Raw genomic sequence first — 11,686 nt, 5'->3', positions numbered from 1 at the left:
ACACTTGTGTTTAAAGAAAAATAATTTGAGATATTAGAATTAACCCAGCTTTAAATTCGCCCCCTGACAATGAGGGCGAAAGGGATGAAAATAAAATGGGAGCAAATATTTCCATGTATACAGTTCTGTGTTTCCCTGATGATCCAGACAAGAATATACATGTATCTATAAATAAAGGAATATTATGGTATGGTACTGGATTAGATTCAAAGCCCCACCATTAGTGATTGCAACTGATTTTATCCAACTCATTGTAGTACATTTTCTACCCCCACAGCCAAGGAATAGAAATCTCAGCATATCCTCTATATTATAGATTATCTTTGATTAGTTATAGGTCTTTGGCTTTGTTCTTTGGGATATTGACAAATATTCACTTACATCATAAAATGTATTATTAATTGTTAGATATGCTTGGAATAGAGCATTTGTAAACATTGCTAAATAAGTTCATATACCAATTAACTAATGAATACCTGTATTTATAGATTCAACAGTTGTACATGCATGTACAGTCAAACCTTGATATCTAGAATTGCAAGAGGTCTAAAAATGTCTGAAAAAGCAAACAATTGGAGTTGTAGAGGATAAATTGTTCTTGAGAATTTCAACAGATATCATTTTTTTTTTCATTGTACAAGTATACAAGATAAGAATGTTCACAATAATGAGGATAAACTGTATACTCAATGAACTGAAACAATTTTAGATTTGACTTTTATTTGAATATTCTATTAAATTATAATTGTAACACATTTATATAGTCAATATGTCAATATTGAAAGAAAAATTGAAACTACAATGTACGGTACATGTAAAATGTAGAGATAGAACAATCACAACACATAATTGTAGGTCGGTATTTCCACAGAACTTGGTGATGAACAGAGATAAATGCTATATACTGGATAAAGCTTGATATTTTCACTACTTCAAAAATTGCTTGGCTTGCAGTGCAAAAATACAATCCAAATATGATTAATACATTTTCAGTAACTGTAACGGGATTTCCAAAAGGTTCATTCAGTTCACAGGGTAGTTCTTAAACACAAGTGTTATTAAAAGACTAATTATGCCCAATGTGTAAATATTGATTTCAACAAGACCAACATAGTATGAATAGGCCAAGCGTTCTTATTGATAACATATAATAATATCACAGTCTCCATGGATACAGGGACTAGATCACAAACGAGGATAACGATATCCGGATTCACAATTGGTGGAGATACTCCATTAAATTCCATCTTATCTGTGTCCAGTCGCAGACACGGAAAGGATTTTTTTCATATCCTCGATCTATTGTTGAAAGAATTTCCGTACAAAACTTTTTGATGATGTCCATTAGATTCTTCACCTTAATCGTGATATACATGCCGAGCGCTAAAGCACAACGTTTTGTAATTACTACCACTAAAACGTTAAATAAAGGAAGCAAATAAAATTGTAATCGAGTGTTCTTTTATTAAATGTGCACCATTGTTTCCGTTGTTGTGTGGTTTATGATTTTGCTGTAAGGAGGATTTCAAAAATATCAAGTTAGTATCTCTGAAAGGTTCTCAAACATTGAAGCATCCTCGTTATTTTCCGATTATTCTGTGACCTCTGCGGTATTTTCCGGCGTTTCTTCTGTTGTTTCCTGAGTTTCCTCTGTCTTTTCTTCCTGAGTTTCCTCTGCTGTTTCTTCCTTACTTTCCTCTGTCGTTTCTTCTGTCTTTTCCTCTGTCACCTCCTGGGTTTCTTCTGTCGTTTCTTCCTTACTTTCTTCTGTTGTTTCTTCTGTCTTTTCCTCTGTCACCTCCTGAGTTTCCTCAGTCGTTTCTTCTGTCACTTCCTGAGTTTCCTCTGTTGTTTCTTCCTTTGTCTCCTCTGTGGTTTCTTCTTGAGTTTCCTCTGTGGTTTCTTCAACAGTTTCCTCTTTCGTTTCTTCGGTAGTTTCTTCCTGAGTTTCCTCTTTCGTTTCTTCAACGGTTTCTTCTGCAGTTTCCTCAACAGTTTCTTCGACAGTTACTTCAACAGTTTCGGGATTTTCCTCCTGTGGCATTTCATCCGAGTAAAAGCAATTCATCAATTCTACAATGACATTGAAATAATTGAATTTCATCCTCGATACAGGTCCTCAAGAAAATTATCATCGTTCAATTTTGTAAGAATCGTTTGAGCAAGGCAAAACTACAATGAACATTGGAAACTACTCGAACATATATATATTTTTAATTTTTCATTACAGGCACATATCATCGTTTTAAATTTGACCCGAGGGCGGGTTTGGGTTCATGCGCGGATCCAGAAAATTTTTCCAGGGGGGGTCCGAAGGATAATTGTGTTTGCCAGGGGGGGTCCGAGGCATATTTTCGCGATAATTTTACTATGTAAATTTAATAAATTTTCATTTTCCAGGGGGGGGGGGGGGGTCGGGACCCCCCGACCCCCCCTCTAGATCCGCGCATGGGGTTTGGGCAGAACCATCCAAAAAAAATACCGAAAAGCAAAAAAAAAAAAAAAACCAACAAAACAAATAAGAATTAATCTCAAAGTAAATTATGAAAATCCTGATCCATGGTGGTGAGGATATGTGGTGAGTGGTGGGATTTTCTCTATGTGAATTAAAAAAAAATTGTCATATTGTCATTTTAATTTTGAATATAGAATCATTTTCGCTCAGAAGACCCGTCTTTCACAATTTCTAGAGACTGACGGCCGAAGGTTTGTTTTCCCTTGCACCAAGGAGTACACATATGTCCCAGTCTCTAAGTTTACCTATACTATAGTTACCTGACTTATCAATAGCACCATCGTTGTTGCTGTCGAATTCCTCCAGCGTCATTCGAGCGTAAGCGGCCTCGGTTTCGTCGAATGTTTCGCCGAGTTCCGAGAGCTTGGCCAGGAGGTCGTCAATGGGAACACGGTCCGTCCCCGGGAACAGGATGTCCAGGCTCTGCATCAGCGAGTCGCGCATCTCCGACTTAGACTTAAGTCGATCCTTGATCCATTCATAAAACTCGTCTTGACTAAGCTGTGAACTTTCTGAAATAGCAAGATTCAAAGCAAAATAAATAAGTAAATAAATAAAAATGGATTACTGTATAAGTGTATCATCTTGGAGATCTAGTGATGAAACACAATATGATATCACTTTTTTATTCAAATACATGTATATATGATGAAACCCGATAGTGTTTTGCAAATGATTCGATTAAACCAACCCCATATTGTTGTGGGAATAAATTGAACAGCTACAGAATTTATCTTCTATAAGCTGAGCGTTTCAACCAGTAATTACATCGAGTTGTTTGTTTTAGAAATTGAGCTAAAGTTCCACAATTTGTTTCGTTGAATTTGACGCAACGAAACACTGCCAAAAAAAAACAAGAAAACTTAAAAGATGGCTATAAGTGTCGTACCGTCCTTGTCGTGCTCGGCGAACATGTCGTCCACGACTCTCTGGGGCGGATCTATCTCCAGACACTGCAGCACGGACCGGAAACCCTGCTTGTCCAACTGACCGTCCACCGCGAACCGCTCAAAGTACTGCTGGTACTCTACAATGGTAAAAATAAAGTCAAAGTACTGCTGGTACTCTACAATGGTAAAAATAGTCAAAGTACTGCTGGTACTCTACAATGGTAAAAAAAAAAGTCAAAGTACTGCTGGTACTCTACAATGGTAAAAATAGTCAAAGTACTGCTGGTACTCTACAATGGTAAAAAAAATCAAAGTACTGCTGGTACTATACAAAAACAAAAACCCAAACATTGGTCAAACATTCGTCAAAGTAAAAAATAAGTTAGACATGCAGTTAAAGTACTGCTGGTACTCTACAATGATAAAAAAAATGCCCAAGCATTGGTCAAAGTAAACAACAAGTTAGACATTCAGTCAAAGCACTGCTGGTACTCTACAATGGTAAAAAAAAAAAGTCAAAGTACTGCTGGTACTCTACAATGGTAAAAAAAAAGTCAAAGTACTGCTGGTACTGTACAATGGTAAAAAAAAAGTCAAAGTACTGCTGGTACTCTATAATGGTAAAAAAAAGTCGAAGTACTGCTGGTAGTGTACAATGGTAAAAAAAAAAAGTCAAAGTACTGCTGGTACTCTACAATGGTAAGAAAAAGTCAAAGTACTGCTAGTACTGTACAAAAACAAAAACCCAAACATTGGTCAAACATTCGTCAAAGTAAAAAACGAGTTAAACATGCAGTTAAAGTACTGCTGGTACTCTACAATGATAAAAAAAAAAGCCAATGTGTTGCTGGTACTATACAAAAACAAAAACCCAAACATTGGTCAAACATTCGTCAAAGTAAAAAACGAGTTAAACATGCAGTTAAAGTACTGCTAGTACTCTACAATGATAAAAAAAATGCCCAAGCATTGGTCAAAGTAAACAACAAGTTAGACATTCAGGCAAAGTACTGCTGGTACTGAACGAGAATGAGTAGTTAAAACATAGTATAAAGTGACAGTTGAAGTACTGCTGGTACTAAAAAAGAATGAGTAGTTAATTAAAACATAGTATAAAGTGACAGTCAAAGAACTGCTGATACTAAACGAGAATGAATATGTAAAACATAGTATAAAGTGACAGTCAAAGTACTGCTGGTACTAAAAAAGAATGAGTAGTTAAAACATAGTATAAAGTGACAGTCAAAGTACTGCTGATACTAAACTAGAATGAATAGTTAAAACATTGTATTAAGTGACAGTTGAAGTACTGTTGGTACTAAACAAGAATGAATAGTTAAAACATAGTATAAAATGACAGTTGAAGTACCAAAAAAAAGTTCAAACATATGTCCGTCAAATTCTAGTATATAAATAGTGCCTGTTTGGGAGGGTAACAGTTGAAATTGACACCCGAGGAAACTATTGTCAACCGACGCGAAGCGGAGGTTGACAATGGTTTCGAGGGGTGTCAATTTCAACTGTTATACTCCCAAACAGGCACTATATATTTTATTATACTGAATGTCTTAATTTTAGAGATTTTTACTGCTTTTATATAGAAATGACGCAAATGCCACGGCGAACCGTGCGCGCACAATTTACGCGCATGTAACAATTCGTTGTGTTACCCGTTGCTAAGTGTGTTGCTAACGCTGAGGGTAATAGAACGGATAACAACTGCGTCTTAACCATTCAGATTTCAGTATTTAACATTAAAGTATAATAATAAGCTTTGGCACTCTATCCAAAAATATATAGTAGTTCAACCTCTGTCAAAGTGGACATAAAGTTAATTAAGTGGACATAAAGTTAATTAAGTTAATTAAGCAGCCAATGTATTGCAGGTACTCTATCATAAGGAAAAAATCAAAGAACGTTTATTGTTAATATTCTACGAAAACAAATATCTTAACCCTCACATAAAGTGTAAGAAAACCAAACGTTTAACAATATACATGTGTATTAATTTTTTCCAGTTCACTAAGAAGTCTAAAACGTCAAACCACCAGTCAGGTGCAGATACCTTTTGACAAACGACATATGTTTATTGTTAATCGTCAGAAAACCATCAAGTTACAATCTGTTTCAAAATGAAGCCAGTACATCTATCCAATCGCGTTTTCAAAAGTTATTACATGCATGTTTTTGCCCCCTAGAAAAGCGAAAACCATATTGAGCACCCTTAAAGACAATTGACTCAAGCCATCGCTGCGGGATTTTTTCTGTTTGTATGTACATATAGGTAAAAACTTTCTCCCTCCTATTCAACATTTCTATATATTGATATGTCTACGTCCTGCATATATGGTTATCAAGACTATGAACATAAAAAGGAACTTAAATGGACTTCTAACAGGGTTTAATAGCTAACTTTAACTTAATATTAATTTCTATAATGCCTACACGGTTGATTTGGTTTTTATGTACATACTCTTTATTCTTATGTAAATGCATGAAAACGATCAGAAATCGATGGGAAATTTAAAATCTAATACAATTATTTTCAAACCATGCAGGGTATTGTTACTCGCGTTAAGGGGGCAAATTCCCACTGCCTTTGAAACGAGAGTCAAACTTTTAAAATTTGCCTTCAATTTTTATAACTTTAGCTCGTAATACCATCATAGTACTATAAGCTTTAAATCATTTACTGTCATGCTTCAATAATTCATTGATGATGCTGAAGAGGGTTCGTATTGTCTCGGAGATAAAGATGTGGAAATGTATTTTTAACAGAAAATTCTATAAAACTTTAAAAGCTATATAAGTATAATACTTAGTACTAGTTTAAAAAGTAATAAATATTTTAAAAAAAAACATATATAGATTGAAATTGAGTAATTAAAACTTACTTGCAACATCCCCAGATTCATCCTGAAAAGAGAAAAACAAATATCAGTGAAGATTTTATAAGTAGATAGCGGATATATGGTATTGACAAATTATATATCGTCTTATAGATATGACCCAAGCATAATAAGTCTCCTAATAAGTAATAACCGTTAAAGATTGTTAGCATAAAAATTGTCGTAAAAGGTGCTATAAAACTCTATGTACATGGAGTGGGGAATTTAAATCGCAGGTCTTAACAAGGAATATGTACTTGCAATATGACGTCTTAGATTTACAAATCTGACATAATTAATCGACTTTATGGTGAAATATTACATCACATTCTTAAGGTTTACTATTGTTTCCACTGTAATCCGTTATCGGCAATTTGGAAATTAAGATGTGTGGGGGGGGGGGGGGGTGAAGTTTTTCATGAATCATGAATGGGCCAACACGTGGAAATTTCAACGTTTTGATATTGCAGAGAATTCCACGCCAGAGTTAGATGGAAATCGTTCGATCAAGGGAAAATTATCTGTCTTTTGAAAAAGAATTAAATATCCCACTGTCCTGGGTCTGAATACTTAGGTAATTAAATGTTTGAAAGATTCAACAGGGGGCCAGCCCTTTGTACCTGGATTTTAAAGAAAATCAACATGTGTATATGGTAGCTTTTGATGTAGCTAGTAAGTTATAAATCTGAATAATTCTGATGATTTTAAAACAAATGAAACTTTCTGATCAAGGGAATATATGTTCATTTTATATTTAAAGTAAACCTGGTTGCTTAACTTTATTCCTCGCATTTTAAGTATGAAAATTTGAAAATACATCGCCATGAGTAAAAACAAAACACCATTTCGATGAAGAATAATTGATATATTTATATTTTACACTACATGACTACTTTTAAAATTAAACAAAGTCACGTTTTACAACAAATCTGAACGTACAGAATTTGTATGACAAGATTTATATGATTAACATGCCATCTTCCCTTGCTGTTTGCGCTCGTATCCAAGACTAAATTAAATCTCCATCAAGCGTGGGAAAAGAAACCCCCGTATAAAAGACTTTCCTTTATTTAAATGTATCTAAAATTGAGATGGGATTTAAGAAAATGAAATCTACAGCGTGTCGTTGCTATGGAAAACAAGTGAAAAAAGACTTACCATGTTGAGGCTTTCGTTTATCGATGGGTAGTATATATTCCTGACGACTGTTATGGCTCTAGCGCTTTGTTTACACCACCCATACACAGGTAGACCGGGCGAGAGATTGCGCTTTAAATCGACATTTCTATCATATCTCCGGATTCGCGCCACTACCTTCTTTTAAAGTTCAGAGTAAATATTGAGATTTCATGCTGAAGACTGTCAAGTTTATTCGTATATACTGAGGAAAAGAATATACTCTCTCCTTCTCTCTCTCTTTCTCATGGGCAAAGAGGGTGGTACTTTGTGAGAGTCGGGGGAGGGGGAGGGGATTTCTATATACAAGGGTTTTTTTTTTATCTCTAAAAAAGTTAATCTATACAATTTTCTTTTGGCGTCCTTAGCAACCAGCAGCAAGTTTGCAGTAAACCTTTCCTATATACTTGAACATGTGTATTTAACGCATTAAATGGAGAAAATTTTACTTCGTTTTAAATGCTCCGTTAAGACCGACACCAGTTTTGTTCTTCTTCAGGAACACGGGGGGAAAAAAATGAGAGATATTAAAAATTAAAAGTCTTGTTAGCACATCAGAGAATGCTTCAAACATTCTTTCATTGAAAGCATGGTGGGGGTTAAACTTAGAATGGGGAGGGCTTTGTTACATATAATCCCTCCATTTCGGAGGAATTTTAATAGAGGGGGCGACGTGTGTCACGCAAAGGATATAAGAAGGCTCGGGTGTTAACCAGCGCGTAATGCAGACCATTTTTGTTCTCTGATGTAATTTATTGGCTCGTGTGCGTTTATGTTTGAGGAAGATTTTTTTTTTCACTTTGAGACAGTGTGAAGCTGTAAATTTGAAATTCACGACATGTATGCACAATTACATGCAGTCAAAACAAAATTTACGACATTGCGATCCACAGACCTATATATATTACATTTTTTGTAGAATAAAGTTAGCATACACCAAACAAATATTACCTAATGCGGAGTGCACACTGAATGCTGTATTGATATTGTAATCAACTGTAAAAGTTGCCCTGTTCAATTAAATATGAGAAGTCGTCTTTAACACGAATGTTCACTGGTTGTTGAAGTAATAAGAAAACCCTAGCACTAGTACTGTTACAACTTTCTTTCTTTAAAAAGACCTATGCAGTCTCTCTTTTTTTTTTTACTTCTTAACCTTAGTTGTATGTGAACCAATTCGATAATAAGGTCTTGTCATAGTCCCCGACTGTCATTATCTGTGATTAATTAGTACGAGCTCAGTTGGAATCTGCACGTTGGAGCAGTATTAATTAGGATCTATGATTACTATAATCAGACCAGCTTTTACCATACGGTCTACAGATGAATTATACAACTCAATATCGCTAACAAGATTGGACCAACGATTATAGAACGTGAATTTATCCTTGTTCATAAATGTCAGCTTGTTCAGAATTGACACAATAAACGCCCAAGAAAAATTATCAAATAAAATCAAGGTTGTTCAGAACCTAGTAAGCTCTGTCCATATTTCCCATAGCATGACATAATTCCACATTCTATAACGATTAAATTTCAGGGCTATTCAATTTTTTTTTTAAAAACCTGGAAAGTTTCAGAGGTGAAATCTTGAAGATACTTCATTCTCAATTTATCACGTATGTGTACAAGGAAAGCGCGTTGATTGATATATGCTAGCTTCTTATAAGAGGTCAACACCTGAAAAGGACACACATGTAATTACATGTACTACTTGTGATTTAAAATAATGTGACGGTTACCAATTGTTATGTGGAACTCAATAAATATGGGCATTTCCGAATCTTTAAAGTTAATTTTACCCCGCAAAGAGAGAGAGAGAGAGAGAGAGAGAGAGAGAGAGAGAGAGAGAGGAGAGAGAGAGAGAGGGGGTTATTGTTCGTATGTCAATCCTTCACAGGGGGATCCACTTTCCTATAAGTTATTCATATTTCACTGATAAGAAGGAATCTATATTCCCCTAACCACCCGCACAGAACACAGTCCCCGATGTAAGGGGAATGTATCGACCTTTAAAGTGGTCTTTTAATATTCGATAAGCAGGACCCACCGGACTGAATAACACCCCCCCCCCCCCCGCCCTGAACCAATAAAGGAATTTTAATTAAGCTTGTATGGACATTGTATAACAAACCAGTCTTAATAATAACAGCCCCTCTCTTTTTTCTCTTCGCCGGTTTTTAATTCAGTTTGATCGTACACAGAATTATAGGTTGAATTCCAAAAACAATCTCTTGGATGAAAAATAATTGACTTTTTCAAGTAGGCGGTGATTTAAATCTTATCTTTGTCTATACTTTTTTGTGATAAAGGGGAGACGGGTATAATTAGCGTGTTTATTTTAGTTTTAACTTTAAAAAGATTTAAAAGTATTTAAATATGTGCTCTCTCCGTTATCAAATAAGGGTTTAATTCAAAGAAGATTATTTCCAAAGGAACCACACATATACTTTAGATGTGGGGTCAAAGATTTGCAATTTCTTAAAATGTATATCCTAATTCAAATGTATAGATATATCGATAAACGTTTATTTACATATTTGTCCAGCAATTTCATATGTATAAATTACAAAATACTTACACATGTAACACTGTTTCACTTTCTCGGAGCTCTTTTAAGAGAGAGAGAGAGAGAGAGAGAGAGAGAGAGAGAGAGAGAGAGAGAGAGAGAGAGAGAGAGAGAGAGAGAGAGAGAGAGAGAGAGAGAGACAGACAGACAGACAGACAGACAGACTATATTGGGATGGGAAACGCATTCTTTTACTAAACATGTATGCATGTACATGTATCTTAACAGAAGGTTGTTTGTGAAATCATCAAAGTTCTCCTAATTCCGTATATTTAAGAACATTTTGTACAAAATTGTACATCTCAAGATCATTAAGAATTTCTGGTAATTTTGAAGATGTTATTCAAATTTCGATTCATTTATTTTTTCAAAGTGCATTGTTGGATTTTAACTTATTTTGACACCATACCGGTAAATTAAAATGAACTTTGTCTATTGTGCCACTGTTCAAACAATCTATGGAAAATAAAAAGAAATGGGGCATGTATTAAAAGTAACGATTCAACATTTCTTTTCCACTATCAATGATAAATTAGTTAAACGTTTGAAAAAATTTCTACCGGACTGCATCGCTGAAGGTATGCGTAATAACATTTCCAGACATCAACAGTTTCCAATTATTCCAGTTTGTCTTGACAACGGGGAAGCCGCCCTGAATTCAATGGTCCACAGCTGGGAGGTTGGTCCATACTTTCTTAACATCAATTCGTGTTGTTCGTAACATGTAAAGGCGTTTAAACAGCGAGCATAATACGAGTGAATGGAGAAAAAACCGACGAAGGTTTAAATCAACATTATAAAAGAATAAAGAATGCTGCAACGCATTATAAAACTCAAAGTATTACCCTTGCAAAACGAGGCTTTGAGAGAATATATTATACATGACAGAAAGAAAGGTGAAATCTCTCCATCACTCATACCTGACGTGATCTTATAGAAATGTACCGGTTACCAACAGGTAACGATAGAAATGTACCGGTACCTACAGGTATCGATAGAAATGTAACGGTTACCAACAGGTAACGATAGAAATGTACCGGTACCTACAGGTATCGATAGAAATGTACTGGTACCTACAGGTAACGATGAAATGTACCGGTTACCAACAGGTATGGATAGAAATATACCGGAACCTACAGGCATCGATAGAATGTACCGGTGCCTACAGGTATCGATAAAAATGTACCGGTACCTACATGTATCGATAGAAATGTACCGGTTACCAACAGGTAACGATAGAAATATACCGGTACCTACAGGTATCAATAGAAATGCACCGGTATCGATAGAAATGTACCGGTTACCAACAGGTAACGATAGAAATGCACCGGTACCTATACGTATATCGATAGAAATGTACCGGTTACCAACAGGTATCGATAGAAATGTAGCGGTACCTACAGGTATCGATAGAAATGTACAGGTACCTACAGGTATCGATAGATATGCACTGGCATCGATAGAAATGTACCAGTATCTAAAGGCATCGATAGATATGCACTGGTGTCTACAGGTACCGAAAGAAATGTAGCGGTACCTACAGGTATCGATAGAAATGTATTGGTACCTACAGGTACCGATAAAAATATACTGGTACCCACAGGTATTGATAGAAACGTACCGGTGCCTAAAAGAATTGCAGAGTTTT

The 11,686-nt window shown here is 35.4% G+C and overlaps 1 protein-coding gene across 1 annotated transcript; it reads right to left on the bottom strand.

The window, feature by feature from the left end:
- Positions 1-1,123: 1,123 nt before the first annotated feature.
- On the bottom strand, positions 1,124-7,611 carry LOC105330723 (uncharacterized protein PF3D7_1120000). The gene is made up of 5 exons (XM_011432617.4): positions 7,452-7,611; positions 6,300-6,321; positions 3,405-3,542; positions 2,776-3,027; positions 1,124-2,073 (listed from the first exon to the last, which is right to left on the bottom strand). The coding sequence occupies exons 1-5, from the start codon at positions 7,452-7,454 to the stop codon at positions 1,592-1,594; spliced, it is 897 nt and encodes a 298-aa protein (XP_011430919.3). The 5' UTR covers positions 7,455-7,611; the 3' UTR covers positions 1,124-1,591.
- Positions 7,612-11,686: the final 4,075 nt, after the last annotated feature.

This window comes from Magallana gigas, chromosome 8, assembly GCF_963853765.1.
Source record: "Magallana gigas chromosome 8, xbMagGiga1.1, whole genome shotgun sequence".
In the NCBI taxonomy this organism is placed as follows: Eukaryota; Metazoa; Mollusca; class Bivalvia; order Ostreida; family Ostreidae; genus Magallana; species Magallana gigas.
The sequence above is the reverse complement of the archived record's forward strand: the minus strand, read 5'-3'. Positions and strand labels throughout refer to the sequence as shown.

Excerpts from the sequence above, each read along its gene's own strand:
- LOC105330723 (XM_011432617.4), bottom strand. Across the intron at positions 3,543-6,299 it reads TGAATCTGGGGATGTTGCAA|AGTACCAGCAGTACTTTGAG; the intron begins GTAAGTTTTAAT and ends TTACCATTGTAG. Across the intron at positions 2,074-2,775 it reads TGGTGCTATTGATAAGTCAG|AATTGATGAATTGCTTTTAC; the intron begins GTAACTATAGTA and ends ATGTCATTGTAG.